This window comes from Chiloscyllium plagiosum, unplaced genomic scaffold, assembly GCF_037043375.1.
Source record: "Chiloscyllium plagiosum isolate Xiang-an unplaced genomic scaffold, Cpla_swu_hap1 HiC_scaffold_5, whole genome shotgun sequence".
Lineage (NCBI taxonomy): Eukaryota > Metazoa > Chordata > Chondrichthyes > Orectolobiformes > Hemiscylliidae > Chiloscyllium > Chiloscyllium plagiosum.
Window position 1 is genome coordinate 126,378,735 of NW_028270143.1, and position 23,825 is coordinate 126,402,559.

The 23,825-nt window shown below is 45.6% G+C and overlaps 1 protein-coding gene across 3 annotated transcripts in view; it reads right to left on the reverse strand.

Moving 5' to 3' along the window:
• Positions 1 to 23,825, reverse strand: part of arhgap39 (Rho GTPase activating protein 39) — a 608,625-nt gene that overhangs the window by 233,486 nt on the left and 351,314 nt on the right. For all 3 annotated transcript variants that reach the window (XM_043690879.2, XM_087987640.1, XM_087987641.1), the window contains one exon: positions 21,001 to 22,399. In XM_043690879.2, coding sequence (XP_043546814.1) covers positions 21,001 to 22,399 — 1,399 coding nt within the window. The remainder of the gene's footprint in view (positions 1 to 21,000; positions 22,400 to 23,825) is intronic.

Here is a 23,825-nt window from a genome sequence, read left to right on the forward strand (position 1 = left end):
TCAGAGGTACAAAGGCTGCTTGGTATAACCCATCAGCTTCTAATTTTGAAAAAAGTTCAAAAGCTTCTCCTTTTAAGATACCTTCCTTGAAATTTACATCACAGGTAGACGGGGTGATTAAGGTGTTTAGCACGCTTGCCTTCATTGCTCAGACCTTTGAGTATAGGATTGGGACATTATGTTGAGGCTGTACAGGATGTTAGTGCTGCAGAAGAAGCCTCACCGTGTCCAGGTCTGGTCACCCGTTATAGGAAGGACATAATTAAACCGGAGAAGGTTTAGAAAAAGATTTACTGGGATGTTGCTGGCAATGGAGGGTTTGAATTATAAAAACAGCCTGGATAGACTAGGACTGTTTTCAACGGAGGATAGGAAGTTGAGGGTGACCTTATAGCAGTTTATAAAATCATGAAGGGTAGAGATAAGGCGAATAACAAAGATCTTTTTCCAAAGGTGGGGGATTTCAAAATTACTGGGTATATATTAAGGTGAGAGGAGAAAGTTTTAAAGAGGACATGAGGGGCAGAGAGTGGTTCGTATGTGGAATGAACTGACTGATAAAGTGATTGATGCAGATACAGTTACAACGTTTAAAAGACATTTGAATAAGTACATGAATAGGAACGGTTGGGCCAAATGTAGGTGGGTGGAACTAGCTTAGTTTGTGTACGTGGTTGGCTGGACCAGTTGAACTGAAGGGTTTGTTTCCACGCTGTACGATTCTATGACTCTAATAAAGAAAAAAAATGTCCTTTCCATGGATGTTGATAAAATATAACACTGTAGTGCTTAACTGCTTTATCTGTACAAAGTCTCATTGATTTATACTCGACTTTGAAGACCGTCAGCGGCAACAAAACTAGGAAGGATTGACTCCTTTCACATTCTTATGATCTCCTAAAATACTGGACAACCAAGTAATTGCTTTATTTGACATGGTCCCCAATTTAGTTCTGAATAATTCACTTTTTTCAAGCACTGAAAAAGGTACAAGTAATTCTGCTATGATGCATGTTTCTTCAGCGCGAATTGGATACAACATGGTTGATGAATGATGAATGTTGACTTTGTTTGGATAATACGAACTTTCTACTGAATGGGTATAGCGATTTTCTATTACCGATCTTCTACAGCACGATTTTCTATAGCGGTTTGCCATAGTATAATTTTCTAAAGCGTGAGGTCACGAGGAACACAGCTGTCGTGTTATAGCAGAACGACCCGTATTGAAAAAAAGGATTGCTGTACTGCACACGTTAAAGTTGAGTTGTGCATTTTTATACATTTCAAGTTGAAGAATATTCATGAGAAGAAATGAAAACATTTTTCCTTTACTTCATAATGCATTTCAACTTTAAACATTCCCAGGGAAAGCTGTCTAAACATCAGCAAGAACAACCTCAAGTACTGTTTTCTAAGGATCCCTGTGCTCACTGACCTATGTTGGCTTCAGGTCCAACAATACTTCAAATTTATGTACAAATCCCTCAATAGTCTTGCCCCTCCCTATCTGTGTAGCTTTCACAAGCTCTACAACCCTTCGGGAACTCTGATGCTCCAAATTCCCTTCTCCGATCCCGCCTAAGTTTCCAACGGTGCCTTCAGCTGTTGAGGTCCCTCCCTGAACCTCTTCATTATTCTCTCATCCTTACTGCTCTCTTGCTTCTTGAAGCCTACTACTGCCTTGTCCAACCTTTTGATCATCTGTTCCAATATCATGTGGCACAGTTTTAGCAGATAATGTGTCCTGAGAAATTGGGAAATGTTACTACATTAAAGGTACACTGCCAACATGTTTTTGTAATGCCTCCAATTTAGCGAACCACCTTCTGCAAATATCTCCATTTCCTGCACCAAGAATTTTTATACTCCAACTGAGACCGATGATTTACTGTTAAATTATAGACAATTTCCTACAGTGGATTTGGGCCAGAGAACCATCTGACTTTATACTTGTAAACTCACATTATTTAGATATAAACCATCAGAGAGAGGATACGTTTCTCCAAACAGCATGATCTGGATGCAAACCCATGCCCACAGGTGTGAAACAGCAGGTAAGTGTTTCACCTGAGAATGTCAGTCAGCCAGCCCAGGCAGTGACAAATTAATTTACCACAGGAGGCATCTTTTTAAACAATTGTGCAGCACTGTGCTAAAGTGGAAATTGTTGATTACAGGAAAGAAACACTCCTGAGGAGAAAACATCACTTTTGCTTCAAAAAATTAAATTCTGCTCCGACGGAGTGGCAAGATAGAAGCTGTGTTCCTGATTGCTGACACAGTGAGTACGATAGAAGCAGCAATAGTTGGGCCAGTCTGTGCATTATCCAGCAGCTGCAGTATCGACCTGCTTTCTTTCTTGGCTGAGGATGAGGGAGAGGAGGAAAGGTCACAGAAACAAAATGAAATTCATTTACATTTTCTTTAATGAATTGACTGGGCCAGGAGTGTGGGCTCAATATCAGTAATCAAACGTCAGTGAGCTATTGCAGTGTGAAAGTCCAGGAAAAATGTCATAATGTAAAACAAACCACCATGACAAGTATGAATGAAACAAAAGTAGCACAAAACCAACCACAGATAGCAGTGTGGACATGTCAGATGCAAGTTAAAGTCATGAAACATATCCACCTTGAATACAAATCACTGAAGTTTAAAAACAATGTAATTAGATTAGATTCCCTACAGTGTGGAAACAGGTCCTTCGGCCCAACCAGTCCACACCGACCTTTCGAAGAGTAACCCACCCATTCCCCTCTGACTAATGCACTGAACACTATGGGCAATTTAGCATGACCTGCACATTTTTGGACTGTGGCAAGAAACCTGAGGAAACCCATGCAGACACAGGGAGACTGTGCAATCTCCACACAGACAGTCACCTGATGTTGGAATCGAACCTGGGTCCCTGGTGCTGTGAGGCTGTAGTGCTAACCACTGAGCCACTGTGCCACCCTTAATAAAAGGAAAATAAAATAAGTTGGTGACCATGTAAACCTGCCAAGGAAACAACAACAACAAAAAATCCATAATCTTATGCCAGAATATTTAAACAACAAATTAAACAGAAACATAACTTTTGAAAAATTCAGTAAAATACTGATTTTTAATTTTCCATATATTTAATGGTAAAGTTTTTTTTCAGTAATATTCCTTTAAATGCTGCACAATCTGTGGTAACTATAGTAACTTAGCAGATTCCTAAAGTGGAACAGATTCCTCTTGTAATAAATGAGGTGACATACAGTGCATGATTTCGAGAATTAAAATGAACCTCAAGATATGTACATTCATGCAGAAAAAATTAAAATCTCAAAATCCACAATTCCTTGCTTTTACCCAAAGTAGTCTTGCCACCTGCAAGGAGCTTTCCTCACCGGTTACCGTATAAAGGCAGCTGTCTGATGCTGAGTTTTGAAGTAAGGATTTTATGCCCACCTTCCAGCTGCACCTCGAAGAGAGCAGACTGGCACTTTCCCACAGAGTGGGCAGTAATATTCTAAGGAAGCAATGTCACTGGGCCAGGTTCATGCTGATCTGAGCAGCTGGACTCAAGCAGTACTGTGAAAGGCTGGAAACCATTTACTCACTTCTAAGTTGCCTGCTGAGATAAAAACAAAACTGGGGACTGGGAAAAAGCAATAACCTGCTCAGTGTGACTCAGCTTTGGTTCCACCAGGGTCATTCAGTTCTTGAATTCATTACAATCATAGATAAAAGACCTTAACCGCAGAGGTGAGGTGAGAGTAATTGTCCTTGACTTCAAGGTCACATTTGACTCGCTATGGTACCAGAGTCCCTAGCACAACTGAAATTAATGGGAATCAAGGGCATAACTCTGCACTGGTTTGAGTTATACCTGGCACAAAGGAAGATGGTGTGGTTATTGAAGGTTAATTGTTACCGCTCCAGGACATTGCTGCAGGAGTTCCTCAGAGTATTGTTCTGCGCCCAACCATCTTCAGTGTTTCATCAATGACCTTCCCTCTTTCATAAGGTCAGAAGTTGGAATATTCACTTATGGTTGCACAATGTTCAGCACCATTTATGACTCCTCAGATACTGAAGCAGTCCATGTGCAAATGCAGCAAGATCTGGACAATACCCAGATTTGGGATGACAAGTAGCAAGTAATATTTGTGCCACACAAGTTTAGGCAACTAGTGAAAATTGAACCATTACCCCATGACATTCAAATGGAATTCCCATTTCTGAATCCTTCAGCATTGTTCGCTGATGACTGTACAATGATCACTATTCATGGCTCCTCAGATACTGAAGTATGACCTAGACAACATCCAGGTTTAGGTTGACAAGTAATATTCACACCACAAAAATGATCACCTTCTCTACAAGAGAGAATCTAACCATCTTTCCTTGGCATTTAATCACAGAATCCTCAGTACCAAAATCTTGGAGCTACCACTGATTAGATCTGGAACAGGAACAGCCAAATAAATGCTAAGCCTCCAAGAATAGGTGAGATCTAGAAGATTTGCAACGAGCAACTCATCTCCTGACTCCTTAATGACTGTGCACCATCTATAAGGCACAAGTCAGAAATGTATTGGAATACCTTCCATTTGACTGAGTGAATACAGTTCCAACAACATTCAAGAAGCTCAACATCGTCCAAGGTAGAATAACCTGCTCAATTGGCAGCCCGCACCTACCACCTTCAAAATTCAATTTCTTCACCATCAGCACATAGTAAAAGTGGTGCGTACCATGTACAAAGTGTACTGCAGCAACTGCTTCAACAGCACTTTCCAAATCTGTGGCCTCTACCATCTACAAGGATGAGGACAGCAGGTGCAGGATAAAACCTCTACCTGTAAACTCTTTTCCAAGCCACACACTATCCTGTCTTGGAACTAAGTCACTGTTCCTTCACTGAGGCTCAGTAGAACCTCTGAAACTGCCTCTCTAACAGCAATGTGGGTGTACGTACATCATATGCACTGCAGCAGTTGAAGAAGGCAGCTCTCCCGCACTTTCTCAAGGGCAACTACGGATGGGCAATAAATGCTGGCTCAGCTGGCAATGTCCACATTTTGTGGATGAATAAAACAAAGAGAATTTTCAAGGCTCGCTAATGTCCGGCGCTTTGTCCAATCAATGGGCCAAATAAACCAAAGGAACCCAGGTTTGACCAGAGTGAAATTCTACAAGCAGACCTATACTTTCCTCAAACTGAGATAGTGCTCCGTCATGACCTGAATCAGATGGCCAGTTGATAAATACTCAACTGCTCTTTCACCTCCCTGTTCCACAACAGAGGTTACAGTTAAAGACTGGTGTTCAAGACTGAAATTGGTAGATTTTTGCTGGGTAATGGGAGAAAATAGGCCCGATCTAAATGAACGGGAGAAAAGTCCGAAGAGATTTCTCTTGGCCCTGCCTTCTATCAGAATGTAATGACTGAGCTTATCTGCATAATTTACACAACACTTAAAACACTCTAAAAATAGGCAGGCAATCACATTGGTTGATTATACTACTCAAGTCAGAGTGTGAACAGCAATATTCCATGCATTCCTGCGGCTTTGTTTGTGTTTGACAACTATAATTTACCTGTTAACTATAAATAAAATAAGCTAGCAGTGTACATATTTTAAAACCTGTGTGTAAAGTTTTATTTAAAAAGGGTTGCTCCATCAGCTTGCCACCTCTCAGACTATTTCTCAAGCTAGAACAACCAAATAAGGATCTAACAGGGAGAATTCCAAAATAAAAAGCATTTCTTTCACCTCACAGATCAAAATTTGCAGTCAAAGACTGGCAGTATTGCTAACAACAAGAGGACTGTGAGCAGGTTTCAACTGAACAAGGCATTTTACAGGATTGATCAGACAGATGCCAAATAACCTCAGCGCAGAGAAGTAAAACAATTCATTCTGGATCGTCAAATACACAAAATAGTAAAAAGAGAGAGAGCGAGAGAGTGCTTGGGTACCTAAATCTACAAAAAGAACCAAGTGCTGTTTGATATAGATGCATTGAAAAAGAGAGATCTTATGTTTAGAAAGAGGAATTAAAAAGCAAATGCAAGGAGGTAACAAAGACCAATAGTTTGCATTTATATAGCGCCTTTAATTTAGAAAGTGGCATTTCATCACCGAAAAACATTGAGTATAAGTAAGGCAGATACCCAAAAGCTTGATCAAAGATGTTAGTTGAAATAATACTCTTAAGTTTGGAAAATGAAGTACAGAGGTGCATGATGGGCATTCCAAAACTTACAAATATTAATGCGGTGATCAAAATCAGGGATGCTCAAGGGTTTGAGGAATGCATATATCATAAAGATCACAGAGCGAGAATAGATTAGAGAGAAGGAAATGGTGATCCCATTGACGGATTTGAAAACATTTGTAACTCATTGACTAGGTTGCATTTCAAGTTATGATGTCATGCTTTGCAAGGATGTATAGGTGAACAAGGGTATGAGGGATCAGAGACTTTAGAAGTGTACTTCTTTTCAGTGGCATGATGATGGGAAATTTCCATAATGTGAATAAGGAAAAACAATGTACACTAGTCAATAAGTTCATATCAAGAGCATTTACAGAACTAATGATAGTAAGGGATATGGTGATAGTATGGAAAGTAGCACTGAATAGTAGGGCAGGTTTGATGGGTAGAATGATCTACTCTTGCATCTATGCTCTTAAGAACAGTATCAATCAGTAGAATTCATTTCTTGCTTAATTGAGATTTGCTCAATTACAAACCATGGTAGAATTTGTAATGGCTTTTAAAGAAGAAGTCAATGAATGTTTGAAAAAGAAAAGTTTGAAATGGCGGAGCAAAATGAACTGAGAGATAGATTTTCAGCAAGACAGCATAGTGGGATGAGTAGACTCACATGCAAAATTTGCCTATGCTATCATTTTTGCATCTGTGCACTGCTGCTTCTCCCTTTCATCAACATGAACTTGTGCACTGAAGATTCAGAGATAAAGTATGGCCTGACAACAGCAACCAAGCCAACAAGGGAGCTCATCTCAGAAGCTTCAATGTCCTTTGCTCTGTGGAGGGGTGGACTTACTCCAAGTTAAGACTGCACTTATAATTGGTGCAAAGTGAAAGCCATGAAGTAATTAATATCCTACTTAAAATGTTAACAGGGACTCCGTTGGAGCACTGCACCCACTGCTGGGCATCATTGTTGGGAGGCGATTGAAATTGGAGATAAGCTACAACACAGAATTCATCTGATGCTCCATGTCATGAGAAAACGCTCTGAAGTTACAACCGAGCAGTCCCGGGGCAGCAGCTAACACAGGGGTAAGCAGACTGGGAACATGTGCATGGCAGGGAAACAGTCCCAGATCATAGGGAAGTGTGGGGGAAACATTCCGGTAGCAGGGGGCAGAGAGAGGAGGAAACAGTCCCAGAGCAGTGTGCAGGGCGAGGGGGAAACAGTCCCAGAGCAGTGTGCGGGGCGAGGGGGAAACAGTCCCAGAGCAGTGTGCGGGGCGAGGGGGAAACAGTCCCAGAGCAGTGGGCAGGGCAAGGGGGAAACAGTCCCAGAGCAGTGGGCAGGACGAGGGGGAAACAGTCCCAGAGCAGTGGGCAGGACGAGGGGGAAACAGTCCCAGAGCAGTGAGCGGGACGAGGGGGAAACAGTCCCAGAGCAGTGTGCGGGACGAGGGGGAATCAGTCCCAGAGCAGTGGGCAGGGCGAGGGGGAAACTGTCCCAGAGCAGTGGGCAGGGCGAGGGGGAAAACAGTCCGAGAGCAATGGACAGGGGGGCGAGGGGGAAACAGTCCCAGAGCAGTGGGCAGGGCAGGGTGGGGGGGAAAATCAGTCCCAGTGCAGTGGGCAGGGCGAGGGGGAAACAGTCCCAGAGCAGTGGGCAGGGCGAGGGAGAAACTGTCCCAGAGCAGTGGGCAGGGCGAGGGGGAAACAGTCCCAGAGCAGTGGGCAGGGCGAGGGAGAAACTGTCTCAGAGCAGTGGACAGGGCGAGGGGGAAACAGTCCCAGAGCAGAGGGCAGGGCGAGGGGGCAACTGTCTCAGAGCAGTGGGCAGGGTGAGGGGGAAACAGTCCCAGAGCAGTGGGCAGGACAAGGGGGAAACAGTCACAGAGCGGTGGGCAGGGTGAGGGGGAAACAGTCCCAGAGCAATGGACAGGGGGGCGAGGGGGAAACAGTCCCAGAGCAATGGACAGGGGGGCGAGGGGGAAAACAGTCCCAGAGCAATGGACAGGGGAGCGAGGGGGAAACAGTCCCAGAGCAATGGACAGGGGGGCGAGGGGGAAAACAGTCCCAGAGCAGTGGGCAGGGCGAGGGGGAAACAGTCCCAGAGCAATGGGCAGGGCGAGGGGGAAACAGTCCCAGAGAAGAGGGCAGGGCGAGGGGGTAACAGTCTCAGAGCAGTGGGCAGGGCGAGGGGGAAACAGTCCCAGAGCAATGGACAGGGGGGCGAGGGGGAAACAGTCCCAGAGCAGTGGGCAGGGCAGGGTGGGGGGGAAAATCAGTCCCAGAGCAGTGGGCAGGGTGGAGGGGGGAACAGTCCCAGAGCAGTGGGCAGGGCGAGGGAGAAACTGTCTCAGAGCAGTGGGCAGGGCGAGGGGGAAACAGTCCCAGAGCAGAGGGCAGGGCGAGGGGGCAACTGTCTCAGAGCAGTGGGCAGGACAAGGGGGAAACAGTCCCAGAGCAATGGACAGGGGGGTGAGGGGAAAACAGTCCCAGAGCAGTGGGCAGGGCGAGGGAGAAACAATCCCAGAGCAGTGGGCAGGGCAGGGTGGGGGGGAAAATCAGTCCCAGAGCAGTGGGCAGGGCGAGGGGGAAACTGTCCCAGAGCAGTGGGCATGGCAAGGGGGAAACAGTCCCAGAGCAGTGGGCAGGGCGAGGGGGAAACAGTCCCAGAGCAGTGGGCAGGGTGGAGGGGGGAAAACAGTCCCAGAGCAGTGTGCAGGGCGAGGGGGAAACAGTCCCAGAGCAGTGGGCAGGGCAAGGGGGAAACAGTCCCAGAGCAGTGGGCGGGACGAGGGGGAAACAGTCCCAGAGCAGTGGGCGGGACGAGGGGGAAACAGTCCCAGAGCAGTGGGCGGGACGAGGGGGAAACAGTCCCAGAGCAGTTGGCAGGGCGAGGGAGAAACAGTCCCAGAGCAGAGGGCAGGGTGGAGGGGGGAGGGGGGAAAACAGTCCCAGAGCAGTGTGCGGGGCGAGGGGGAAACAGTCCCAGAGCAGTGGGCAGGGCGAGGGGGAAACAGTCCCAGAGCAGTGGGCAGGGCGAGGGGGAAACAGTCCCAGAGCATTGTGCGGGGCGAGGGAGAAACAGTCCCAGAGCAGTGGGCGGGACGAGGGGGAAACAGTCCCAGAGCAGTGGGCAGGGCGACAGGGAAACAGTCCCAGAGCAGTGGGCGGGGCGAGGGGGCAACAGTCCCAGAGCAGTGGGCAGGGCGAGGGGGAAACAGTCGCAGAGCAGTGGGCAGGGCGAGGGGGAAACATTGCCAGAGCAGTGGGCGGGGCGACAGGGAAACAGTCCCAGAGCAGTGGGCGGGGCGAGGGGGATACAGTCCCAGAGCAGTGGGCATGGCAAGGGGGAAACAGTCCCAGAGCAGTGGGCGGGACGAGGGGGAAACAGTCCCAGAGCAGTGGGCGGGGCGACAGGGAAACAGTCCCAGAGCAGTGTGCGGGGCGAGGGGGGAACAGTCCCAGAGCAGTGTGCGGGGCGAGGGGGGAACAGTCCCAGAGCAGTGGGCAGGGCGAGGGGGAAACAGTCCCAGAGCAGTGGGCGGGGTGAGGGGGAAACAGTCCCAGAGTAGTGGGCGGAACGAGGGGGAAACAGTCACAGAGCAGTGGGCAGGACGAGGGGGAAACAGACCCAGAGCAGTGTGCGGGACGAGGGGGAATCAGTCCCAGAGCAGTGGGCAGGGCGAGGGGGAAACTGTCCCAGAGCAGTGGGCAGGGCGAGGGGGAAACTGTCCCAGAGCAGTGGGCAGGGCGAGGGGGAAACAGTCCCAGAGCAGTGGGCAGGGCGAGGGGGAAACAGTCCCAGAGCAGTGGGCAGGGCGAGGGGGAAACAGTCCCAGAGCAGTGGGCAGGGCGAGGGGGAAACAGTCCCAGAGCAGTGGGCAGGGCGAGGGGGAAACAGTCCCAGAGCAGTGGGCAGGGCGAGGGGGAAACAGTCCCAGAGCAGTGGGCAGGGCGAGGGGGAAACAGTGCCAGAGCAGTGGGCAGGGAGAGGGGGAAACAGTCCCAGAGCAATGGGCAGGGCGAGGGGGAAAACAGTCCCAGAGCAATGGACAGGGGGGCGAGGGGGAAACAGTCCCAGAGCAGTGGGCAGGGCAGGGTGGGGGGGAAAATCAGTCCCAGTGCAGTGGACAGGGCGAGGGGGAAACAGTCCCAGAGCAGAGGGCAGGGCGAGGGGGCAACTGTCTCAGAGCAGTGGGCAGGGCGAGGGGGAAACAGTCACAGAGCAGTGGGCAGGGCGAGGGAGAAACAGTCCCAGAGCAATGGACAGGGGGGTGAGGGGAAAACAGTCCCAGAGCAGTGGGCAGGGCGAGGGAGAAACAATCCCAGAGCAGTGGGCAGGGCAGGGTGGGGGGGAAAATCAGTCCCAGAGCAGTGGGCAGGGCGAGGGGGAAACTGTCCCAGAGCAGTGTGCGGGACGAGGGGGAAACAGTCCAGAGCAGTGTGCGGGACGAGGGGGAAACAGTCCAGAGCAGTGTGCGGGACGAGGGGGAAACAGTCCCAGAGCAGAGGGCAGGGCGAGGGAGAAACAGTCCCAGAGCAGAGGGCAGGGTGGAGGGGGGAGGGGGGAAAACAGTCCCAGAGCAGTGTGCGGGGCGAGGGGGATACAGTCCCAGAGCAGTGGGCGGGGCGAGGGGGAAACTGTCTCAGAGCAGTGGGCAGGGCGAGGGGGAAACAGTCCCAGAGCAGTGGGCAGGGCGAGGGGGAAACGGTCCCAGAGCAGTGGGCAGGGCGAGGGGGAAACAGTCCCAGAGCAGTGGGCAGGGCAAGGGGGAAACAGTCCCAGAGCAGTGGGCAGGACGAGGGGGAAACAGTCCCAGAGCAGTGGGCAGGACAAGGGGGAAACAGTCACAGAGCGGTGGGCAGGGTGAGGGGGGAAACAGTCCCAGAGCAGTGGGCAGGACAAGGGGGAAACAGTCACAGAGCGGTGGGCAGGGTGAGGGGGAAACAGTCCCAGAGCAATGGACAGGGGGGCGAGGGGGAAACAGTCCCAGAGCAATGGACAGTGGGGCGAGGGGGAAACAGTCCCAGAGCAGTGGGCAGGGCGAGGGGGAAACAGTCCCAGAGCAGTGGACAGGGCGAGGGGGTAACAGTCCCAGAGCAGAGGGCAGGGCGAGGGGGTAACAGTCCCAGAGCAGAGGGCAGGGCGAGGGGGCAACTGTCTCAGAGCAGTGGGCAGGACAAGGGGGAAACAGTCTCAGAGCAATGGACAGGGGGGCGAGGGGGAAACAGTCCCAGAGCAGTGGGCAGGGCAGGGTGGGGGGAAACATCAGTGCCAGTGCAGTGGGCAGGGCGAGGGGGAAACAGTCCCAGAGCAATGGACAGGGGGGTGAGGGGAAAACAGTCCCAGAGCAGTGGGCAGGGCGAGGGAGAAACAATCCCAGAGCAGTGGGCAGGGCAGGGTGGGGGGGAAAATCAGTCCCAGAGCAGTGGGCAGGGCGAGGGGGAAACTGTCCCAGAGCAGTGGGCATGGCAAGGGGGAAACAGTCCCAGAGCAGTGGGCAGGGCGAGGGGGAAACAGTCCCAGAGCAGTGGGCAGGGCGAGGGGTCAACAGTCCCAGAGCAGCGAGCAAGTTTGGGGGAGGCAGTCCCAGAATGTTTTGTGGAGCAGCTGAGTGCTGGTTTGGTGCAGATTGGGAACAGTTGTTGGTCTGGGGTCTTGTCCGGGCAATCAGACCATGTGTGGAAGCTCCTGCACTGAGCTACTGCTACTTGGAGGTCGCCACTAGCCAGGTAATGAAACGTCTGGATATCAAACCTACAGCTCAGCGAGCAAACCTACACCCTATACTGCAATGTAATGTTCAGTTCAATTTTCTTTTATCAGATGGCAATGTCAAACCTTTAACTATGCCTTATTTCTAACTTACTGTATAAACAGTGTAAAGTAATGCAACTACTTTTCATTTTATTCCTTTTTTGTATCTACGATTTGTAACTCAGCCCTTGTACTGAAGATGGCACCATAACAGACAACATTGTAAAACTTTTCACTGTACCGGACTTCTGAACTTGAGTACATGTGACAATAAGGGATATTCTATTCCAGATTTATGGAAGGAAGGGGCAAGGTGGATTTTTCCTCTTTGTTGATAAGACAAGAACAAAAAGCAATATTGATTATGTTGGATATATGGCACAGAAATAGGTCTTCCAGCTGAACAAATCTGGCAGATACATGGGGACACCACTCCCTGCAGATACCCCTCCGAGCCACCCATCTCCTGACTTCGAAATATAATGCTGCTCCAGCAGTATCGCTTGGTCAAAATCTCGAACTTCCTAACAGTACTAAGGATGTAAGGATACTGGGCCAGCACGGGTTCAAGGCAGCAACTCATTACCATCTTCTCAAGAGCAATTACAGATGAACAATAAATGCTGGCTTGGACAACGTTACCCACATCTCATGAATGATTTTTAACAAGTGATAGTTATGCTTCTGTCAAGCCTTTTCTCACTTTCCTTCTCTAAATCGGCAACCATCTCTTATCCATGCCGTCAAATACTTATCCAAATGTATCTGCACTGTTCACGTCAATTCCTGTTGGCACGGTGGCTCAGTGGTTAGCACTGCAGCCTCACTGCACCAGGGACCCAGGTTCGATTCCAGCCTTGGGCGACTGTCTGCGTGGAGTTTGCACATTCTCCTCGTGTCTGCATGGATTTCCTTTGTGTACTCTGGTTTCCTCCCTCAATCCAAAGGTGTGCAGGTCAGGTGGATTGGCCATTCTAAATTGCCCATAGCATTAGTCAGAGGGAAATGGGTCTGGATGGGTTGCTCTTCGGAGGGTCAGAATGGACTTGTTAGGCCAAAGGCCTGGTTTCCACACTGTAGGGAATTTAAACATTATTGGATTTCTTGATGACAATCTCATATTGAGAGCCTCCAGTTATGATTTTTACCACAAGAGGAAACAGTGTCAAGAGGACAAAATTCCAGAGTAAGGCATCGATCATTTAAGATAGAGATGAGAATGAATTTCTTCTCTCAGAAGGAAGTGAATCTGTGGAATTCTTTGTGGCAGGGTATGGGAGAGGCCGGATTAAGTATATTCAAGACTGAGACAAATAGATTTGTAAGGTTATGGGGAAAAGGTTGCAAAGTGGAGTTAAGCATGTATCAGATCAGCAATGATTTCATTCGAGCAGACACGATGCGTTGAACAACCTACATCTAGTCTATCAGAACTTATCATAATTTTGAATACCTCCATTACTTCACTCTTTTATAAAAACAGAAAAGGCCCAACCCGATCGTTCTTTTTGACTATGATCACCCATGTCTTTCTGGTATCATCTTTGCAAATCTTCACTGAATGCTCTCCAGATCCTCTGACACAGCAAGGCTCTAACCATAGCCAACTAAGGTTTGAAAGTGGTGCTGGGTCCCTCGTCGTTTGTTGCGTTTATTAATGATTAGGACATGAATATGGGAGGTATGATCAATAAGTCCATGGGTGAAATAAAAATTGATGGCGCAGTAAATAACGTAGAGAAAAGCCTTCGGCTTCAGGATTATATCGTCAGGCTGATCAGATGAGTTGAACAGTAGTAAATGGAATTTAAACCTGAAAAGTGTGGGGCGCTGCATTTTGGGAGGACTAACAAGGCATGCCACCGGAATGCAAAGAACTGGGCTAATGGTAAGATTCTTGGTAGTGTAGATGAGCAGAGAGATCTCGGTGTCCAGGTTCACAGATCCTTGAAAGTTGCTACCCAGGTTGACAGGGTTGTTAAGGAGGCTTACAGTGTTTTGGCCTTTATTAATAGAGGGATCGAGTTCCGGAACCATGAGGTTATGCTACAACTGTACAAAACTCTGGAGCAGCCGCACTTGGAGTATTGTGTACAGTTCTGGTCACCGCATTATAAGAAGGATGTGGAAGCTTTGGAAAGGGTGCAGAGGAGATTTACTAGGATGTTGCCTGGTATGGAGGGAAGGTCTTATGAGGAAAGGCTGAGGGACTTGAGGCTGTTTTCGTTAGAGAGAAGAAGGTTGAGAGGTGACTTAATAGAGACAAAAGATAATCAAAGGGTTAGACAGGGAGAGCCTTTTTCCAAGTATGGTGACGGCGAGCATGAGGGGGCATAGCTTTAAATTGAGGGGTGATAGATATAGGACAGATGTCAGAGGTGGTTTCTTTACTCAGAGTAGTAAGGGTATGGAATGCTTTGCCTCCAACAGTCATAGATTCACCAACTTTAAGTACATTTAAGTCGTCATTGGACAAGCATATGGACGTACATGGAATAGTGTAGGTTAGATGGGCTTCAGATTGGAATGACAGGTTGGCGCAACATTGAGGGCCAAAGGGCCTGTATGCACTGTAATGTTCTATGTTCTAAGGGAGTATATCCCGAGGGGTAGGAGCCTAGGAAGTACAATGAATCAGAGGGAGCTTGATGTGCATGTTGAAGGTAGCAGGACAAGTAAATAATATGGTTAAGAAGGCATATGACTTCCATTAGACAAGGCTTTGAAGATAAGAGCAGGGAGATCATGATGGAGCTGTATATAATTTTAGGCAGGCCATGATTGCTTTGGGATCTGGTCATCACACTACGTAAAGGATGTATCTGCACTGGAGTGGGTGCAGAAGAGATTCACCAGGATGTTGCCTAGAATGTGAAAATCAGCTACAAAGAGAGACTAAATAGGCTGGAGTTATTTTCCTTAGGGCAGGCTGAGATGATATCTAACTGAGGTGCACAAGGTTCTTTTCCAGCCTTGAGTGATTGTCTATGGGGAGTTTGCACACTCTTGCTGTGTCTGCATCGGTTTCCTCTGGGTGCTCTGGTTTTCTCCCACAGTCCAAAGATGAATGGTGGACTGGCCATGCTAAATTGCCCATAGTGTCCAGGGATGTGCAGGCTAAGTGGATTAGCCAAAGGAAATGCAGGGTTATGTGGATTGGGTCTTGGTGGGATGCTGTTCAGAGGATTGGTGTAGATTTGATGGGCCGAATAGTCTCTTTCTGCACTGTAGGGATTCTATGATTCTCTTGAGCATCCCTCTGATTTTATTGCTCCACCATTGGTGGTCAAATCTCCACTGCCTTAATCCTAAATGTTTGGAGTATGCTATTTCTCTGCCACTCTACCTCACTATTCTCCTTTCAGACACACTTTAACACCTACCTCTGACTAAGCTTTTTGTCACCTGTTTTAATTCCTCTTTCTGTGGCCCAGTATTGAACCTTGTTTTAAAATGCTCCTTTGAAAACATTGGAATGTTTCATTACATTAAAGACACTATAAATACAAAAGTTGTTGAAATAGCTTCAAATTGATGTTACAAATAATAATGAAAAAGCCCATTAAATCGCAGAACTTGAAAATTGATTTATAAAGTGCAAGAGGGAGTTACCAACACAATAAGCGTGATTACTGCTGTCAGTGCACAGTTAATTATTAACTTATTCCATTCACAAGATGAAACAACCACCAGGATCAGCAGGGTTAATTATTCTAAACTTCAAGATATAATCAAGTAGTTAGTTCAGCAATTATCATATTTGCTGTCACATATATATTTTGATTTAAGTTGCTTGAGATTGCAGAAACACATTGATAATTTAAGTATGTATGTAAAATTAACCAGTCATATAAAATAGAAAAGGTACTGATCTCAGCCTGAAATGAAGTTAAATGCTAAGTCGGCGACAAAGTAATAGCAAATTTGCAGAAGGTTTATTTGTTGTTTAGTTCCTAATGGGCTGCTGACTATAGCAGAGGCTCCATCAATACAGATTCCACCATGAATTAGCAGGGAAATTCAATGTGGAACTACACTTTGCTGATGTTTAATATTCAGCACAGGAGAGCTACATGCTCACAAGTGCAAGCATAATGATTATACACACAATCAATCACAGGCAACAACTGAAGAATGCAGATGCTTACCTGCTTTCCAAACTCAATGTGAATAAAGTATGCCTACTTATGAAGTCCAATACTAATTAAAACAGTTGACAATTTCTGAACAGTTTCTCAGCTTGAAGTTCTCCTTGCATTAGGGTTAATAAAATTTTTTTTTGTTAAACCTGATATATAATTTGGTAAGGAATAAAAAGGAGTCTCTATTTTTAGTGTGTTGTAAGGTCTCCATTGTTATTAATGTTACAGTGCTTACTTAACTTTAGGTTGAAGGTTTGAAAGATCCAAGGAAGAAGAGCAAGAATCTATTGAGGAATAGGCAAACAAAAACCAGAAAGAAGAAAACTGGAGAGAAAAATACACTGTCTAGGTGACATCCTCAATGCTTGGGAGCCTCCTGTGAAGCGCTTCTGTGGTGTTTCCTCCGGCATTTATAGTGGCCTGTCCCTGCCGCTTCCGGTTGTCAGTTTCAGCTGTCCGCTGTAGTGGCCGGTATATTGGGTCCAGGTCGATGTGTTTGTTGATGGAGTTTGTGGATGAGTGCCATGCTTCTAGGAATTCCCTGGCTGTTCTTTGTTTGGCTTGCCCTATAATGGTAGTGTTGTCCCAGTCAAATTCATTTTGCTTGTCGTCTGCGTGTGTGGCTACTAGGGATAGCTGGTCGTGTCGTTTCGTGGCTAGTTGATGTTCGTGGATGCGGATCGTTAGCTGTCTTCCTGTTTGTCCTATATAGTGTTTTGTGCAGTCCTTGCATGGGATTTTGTACACTACATTAGTTTGCTCATGCTGGGTATCGGGTCATTCGTTTCGGTGAGTTGTTGTCTGAGAGTGGCTGTTGGTTTGTGTGCTGTTATAAGTCCTAGTGGTCGCAGTAGTCTGGCTGTCATTTCAGAGATGTTCTTGATGTATGGTAGTGTGGCTAGTCCTTTGGGTTGCGGACAGCTGAAACTGACAACCGGAAGCAGCAGGGACAGGCCACTATAAATGCCGGAGGAAACACCACAGAAGCGCTTCACAGGAGGCTCCCAAGCACTGAGGATGTCACCTAGACAGGGGACGAAACGTTTGCAACAAAAACTTCCAGCTTGGCGAACAGAACCACAGCAACGAGCACCCGAGCTACAAATTTTCTCACAAACTTTGAAGAAAAATACACCTTTAATTTTCTCTCTTTCCTTAATTAATTCTCTTGCTCTCCACATCCAATGTTGCCAACTAATTTATTCCCTACTTTATGCTTCATTGTTACTGTGCAAGTTTATTGCCCTACTCTCCTGGGAGTTTATGTACAGCATTATAGACGGCAGCAAAGTTCCATTACCTCTGTGGTACTTCACATATTAGTCTGGACAGACAGTGAGGGTCAACAATATGGAATTTTATCTCATTCTCATTCGGCACCCTCATCCACACACAAGGTTTTTTCTCATCTGGAGTTGTTGTAGAGGAATTGTTTCTGAAATTTCCTCCTCATGAGCTTGAGGAAATTATTGCGCAAATATAGCATTCGCTGCTCTGACATTCTAGCTCAGGTCAGCTAACTCACGACATACCTCAGACCTTAAAATAAACACAAAGGACCTGGACGCTTGAAATCTGAATCAAAAACAGAGTGCTGGAGGAACACAGAAGGGTCAGATGCTGCCAGATCTGCTGTGTTTCTCCAGCATGCTCTGTTTTGTTCCTGAGACCTTCATGGTCTGTGCAGTACAGAAACACACTAAGTTTCACATGTACTGCAAAAGTAAACCAATGCTCAAGATAACAATGATGTGGAAGTGCGGTGTTGGACTGGGGCGAACTTGTTATCGTGTACAAAGTTAAAAATCACACAATGCCAGGTTATATCCAACAGGTTTATTTGGTACCTGATGAAGGAACAGTGCTCTGAAAGCTTGTCGTTCCAAATAAACCTGCACAACTGGTGTTGTGTGATTTTTAACTTTGTACACAATAACAACAAGTTACCTAGCATAGAAATGAACAGAAAAATAAAAGCTGAGAGTTTAAATTAGATAGAAATTAGTCCAAAATAAAAATATTTAATCTGGGAAATTTGGGTGAAAACAAATCTGGCCCAGGTAAACCAAAAATTGGCACAATAACTGTCATTAAATAAGAGGAAATAGTTTGGGTACAGTTGAGGTACATTCCAATGAGGAGAAATGGCAAGGCGAAGAAATCTAGAGAATTAAAAAAGAAACAGTGAGTTAGATGAAGCAGAAAACTTGAGACATATAGCAAGTGTATAATATAATTGAGAGCCAGGTCAAAGATAGAAAGTTCAAAAAGCAAGTGAAAAAATAAAGAAGAGAAACAAAGGGAGCATGAGAAAAGACAGATAGCTAGCATTAAAGGTCTACTAACAGGTAAAAGGGTGGTAAAAGCAGGAGCACAGCCAATGGGGGATTTACATGCTGAGCAGTAGGAATGGCTGACCTACTAAATGAGAAATTTGTAGATGTCTTTACCAAAAGGAATACACAGCCCAAGTCACAATGGAAATTGAGATGCTGGACAGGCTAAAACATAGACCATATTTAAAGTTGCTAAGTTACCAGGATGAGATGCCTCTGAGGAGAACGAGGAAAGTAAGGGTGAGAATAGCGCAGGATCTGGCCATGTCCAATCTTCCTTTATATGGAGGAATGGTGCCAGAGAACTGGAGAATTCCGACTGTTGCATCCATGTTCAGAAAAGGGAATGAGGAAAAACCCAACAAAGACAAGCCAATCATCTAGAACTCAGGCAGTGAAGTTCTTAGAAATAGAAGTTTTGGACAAAATTTAAGAATCACTTGGACAAACGTGGATTAAGGAAAAACAGCATAGATATATTAAGGCAAGTTATTTTTTACTCACTGGATTAATATTTTTGATGAGGAGATAAAGGGTGGATGAGCATAATGCATTTGATGTAGTGCACGTGTTTTTAAACGGCATATAATAAGGTGCTACATAACAGGCTAGGCAACAAAATTAAAGCTCATGAAATATAAGGGACAGTATTATAATCAGGGAGAAGGAACATTGGTAAAAGATCCACGGTCCATGAAAAGATAGCCCATATAAAAGATTTAATAGCAGAGCACTTGAAAAACAGCAACAGGATTAGACAGCGTCAGCACTTATTCAAGAAAGGGAAACCAAAGTTAATGCTTCAAATCCAATAACGTTTCTTCATAATCATGTCAAAGAAAACTGTAAACGTTTGCAGTTGGAATATTGCACTTTTACTGTGTTCAAAATATTTCAATTTGTGTATTTCTTTACAATGAGCTTGGTTTATTTCTATGTTATCTTATTTGCAAAATAATCTTTTTTTTAACAATTGTTAAAACAAATAGTGCTTATGCTTCAGTGACAGACCATCTCTTTAAACAAAAACTAAATATGATCTATCAAGCCAGATTTCAGTCAGGGATCTGACTCATCCAGCAATAACATCAGCTGGGATCATAACAGAAGCGTATAATGTAAATGGAGAGAGATTGTAGAGCTCCAAATGCAGGGGGATCTAGATGCTCTACTGCATGGATTGTAAAAGGTTGGTATGCAAGTACATAAGTAATTAGGAAAGCTAATACAATGTAAATGTTTATTGCAGGGAGAATCAAATACAAAAGCTGGGAGATTATGCTTCACTTATACGGAGCTCTGATGAGATCCTTTCTGGAGTAAAATGAACAGTACTGGTCTGTTTATTTAAAGAACCATGTAAATGTATTGGATCATAGATTCCCTACAGTCTGGAAGCAAGCCGTTCAGCCCATCGAGTCCACACCCCCAACCCTCAGTAGTCCAATCAGACCCATCCCCCTACCTTATCCCTGTTATGCTGCATTTCCCATGGCTAACCCATCTACTCTGCACATCTCTGGACACTATGGGCAATTTAGCAGGGTCAATCCACTTAACCTGCTTGTCTTTGGACTGTGGGAGGGAACTGGAGCACTCGGAGGAAATCCACACAGGGGAGAATGTGAAAACTCCACACAGACAGTCACTCAAGGGTGGAATCGAACCCAGTTCGCTGGTGCTGTGAGGCAGCAGTGCTAACCACTGAGCCACCGTGCCATATTGGAAGCAGTTCAGAGAAGGTTTGCCAGATTAATATCTGGAATGAGAGGGTTTACCTGAGGAAAGATTAGGCAGGTTAGGTTTGTACTGACTGGAACTTTAAAGAGTAAAGAGAACTTGATTGAAACATATGAGATCCTGGGTGGATGTGGAGAGAACGTTTCCTCTTCTAGGCCAATCTAGAACTTGGGTCACTGTTCAAAAATAAGGGGTCACTCATTAAGGAAAGAAATGAGGATCCCTTTTTCTCTCTCAAAGTCTTTGGAATCTTCTTCTGAATCTCTAACTTACCCTCCTCACAGATTAGAATGCTTCCAAGTTTTGAATCTATCACAAATTTTGAAATTGTACCCTGAAGACCCAGAACTTGATCATTAGTATGTATCAGGAAATGCTGCAAAATCTATGACAGCTCAAAAAAAACACCCATTCACACTATGACTCTGTTTCTCATCACTCAGTCAAGTTGGTTTCCATGATGTTACTGTCCTTTTTATTCCATGAACTCTGACTTTTAGTTTTAGTTTAATGAGAAAAATATTCCTGCTCATGATCAGAAAATGTCAAAGTTGTTACAAGAATAGCTTGTGCAAGCAAAGAGCATGTCACATTCAGGAAGTATGGCTGTTCTTCCTTTGTGGAACACAGAGAGTTTTAATCTGCTTTAATCTTGTTTTGCACCAGATCTGCACAAATAGTAACACTGAGCATAAAAGTGTCATCCCAACATCCTACACTTGGTGAACATGGAAGGTACCTAATATGACCTTTTGTTTGCTAACCTTTACAGTTACTCTCTCATGTTAACTCTGATCTGGTTGCATTGAAGACCTACCTGTGATGGGTGTAAGTAAGGTTCCGGTGAAGCTAAGTTAGTTTGGACAGAAACACTCTTTTCCAGTAGCACTTGAGGGAAGCCCAGCTTTTCAAATGTGTTCCTTTTCCAGTGTTTGCCCTCCTGCTGAGCCAGAGCTTCATCTTCACTGAAAGCCCGAACGACAGGCCCTGGCATAGGTAAAGGAAGGGCCCCATCACTCTCATAACCAGACACTTCTTTCTGGGAATCCCAGCTGCTGCGCTGTTTGATGTGATGGAGCTGCTGTGCCTCCCGTGCCAGCCTTGCCTGGGTTGTGTGTACATCCGAGTATCCCCGCAGCATCTCTGCCTCAACGGTCTTGTTGTCACTCTGGCTCACCTGAATCTTGTCAAGGGGCGAGTGCCTCTCTTCAGCCAGCAGCCGCTCTGGGACAGGATTAATTTCTCCACAGCTTTCCCCTACCACACCGCAAGTCTCTTGGGTCAGTGAGGGCTTCCTGCTTTTCCTTTTCCTTGTGCTTGGGGAGTAGCCTATTGAAGATAACGAGTCATGCTGGCTGGACCATGACATGGAGTCCTCATGAATCAACTGACTGCCTTGCTGACTATACCTGGCTTCAGATCCTTCCAGGCCATTGTAATCGGCAGATCTTGAATCAGAACACTGAAAGTCTCTAACCAACGAATGGCTGTGCTGTAATGAGTGAGAAATAGTGGATGTAGCACTCGGTGAATATCGATGTTTTGTACTTGTTTTGAACTTTGGGCTGGAGCCAGACTGCTCTACATATACCAGCTGCTTCACTAGTTCTTTGCCCACTGGACTGTATTCTAAGCTCATGGATTTCTCTGGACATTTTTGCTTTGTTAATACTAGATGCTGATAAGGAGAGTTCTGGCCCTGTTTGGGTGAGTGAAGCATTGGATGTGGCTTCCGGACTGGTGATTTCTGTGGTGACCCTGCTTTGTAGAGGCTCATTCCCTCACACTGCACTTCCATGGGTGGCTCATCATAAATAGGTGCCTGGTATTCAACAGGAGGCTCCTCATAAAGAGGAGGCTCATAGCCATAGCGAGGAGATGAGGGCTGGGATTCAAAGGAATATTTTCTGTGTTGGTAATGGATTGGGGAATGATAAGGCTCCCCTCTTGCCAGTACTGGGGAACAGCCACCAACATGCTCTGCCCTTTTCAGGTAAGGAGATGATTTGCGCTCTGTAAAGAAGACCTGGTTGTCACTATCTGATGCGAAGCTGTGAGCGTGAGACAGCTGGTGACCTGAAGGCCGGCGTGACCGTGTTCCTGGCTGGTTCTCAGCATTCCCATTACCCTGATGCAATAAATAACTTGGTTCCCGGTCTGTAACTTTAATTAACATTCGCTCCTTTGTTCCGGTCATCCAGCGATGAGGTGATGTCCTGCAAACAAAAATTGAAAAGGAAGAAAAGCACAGAGTTAAAACAAGGAACCCAGCAATATGAACAGTAGTTACAGAAAATGAAACTATTGATGCATGGATCCCTGTCTTTTCACTCTCTTGATTGTTTAATCCACTTTGAACACTGAAAAAAATCTTTTAAGTGAATTATTTTTGTTTTCCATGTAGATCAATCTAATAATGGCAGTTCAGGTAATACTTTGGTACAGAAGCAATGTGTGATCACTTCAACCATTTCCAAGCTGCTTCACTCCAGCAAAGTCTAAAAACAGTCACTTCCAATAAAAGATTGCATGTAAACTTTTGCACCATTTCCTGGCTTCACCTCAAACTTTTCACAGAATGCATCAATTATCAAGCAATTTCCTTTGTGGCTAGATATTTACATTTGGGTTAGATATGGCATAACATTTCTGAACAGTTCGATTAGAAATTATGTTAATGAAAAATAAATGAGTAACAGGTTAATAATTATTTTTGAAAAAAATTCTTTCAAATGTAACCTATTGTCATTATGCTTTATGAAGAAACATATTCTCATTTAGCTTAGAATCATAGAATAGTGCAAGGAGTCCATTGTGTTCATCAAGTCAGTGCCATGTTTTTGAAGATCAATATAGTTAGCTCCACAACCCTGCTGTTTCAGCATATCCATATAACTTTTTTCTCACTTTCATCCACTATCCCCATACCTTTGGATTACCTTATTATTGAAAACATCTCTCAGCCTTGAAGATAATTACTGACACAGCCTCGATAGCCTTCTGCTATAAAGAATTCCACAGATCCACTGCCTTCTGAGAGAAGAAATTCCTCATCAACTCTGTCCTAACTAGGCAACTCCTCATTCCATGCTCTCTGATTCTAGACTCTCCCAACAGGGGAAATGACCTCTCAGCAACTACCATGTCAAGTCCTCTAAGAAATGAAAGTTTCAATAAAGTTCCCTCTCATTTTCTATAATCCAACAAGTACAGGCTCAATCTACACAACCTCTCTTCATAAGGCAGTCCCTCCAAACCTTACATCAACCTAGTGAACTCTCTCTGGACTATCCCCAAAGTCAGCATATCTTTCTTTTGATAAGGGGGCCAAAACTCTCCACTATGTTCTCGGTATGATCCAACTAGTGACTTGTATGGTTTCAGCAAGATCTTCCTTTGAAGGCTCCATCCTACCTGCCTTCCTTATCATCCACTGGATATGGATGCTAGCTTTTTGTGATTCATGGACAAGAACCCCAAAATAGACAATAGATAATAGACAATAGGTGCTGGAGTAGGCCATTCTGCCCTTCGAGCCTGCACCACCATTCAATATCTTCATGGCTGATCATCCTTAATCAGTATCCTGTTCCTGCCTTATCTCCATAACCTTTGATTCCACTATCCTTGAGAGCTCTATCC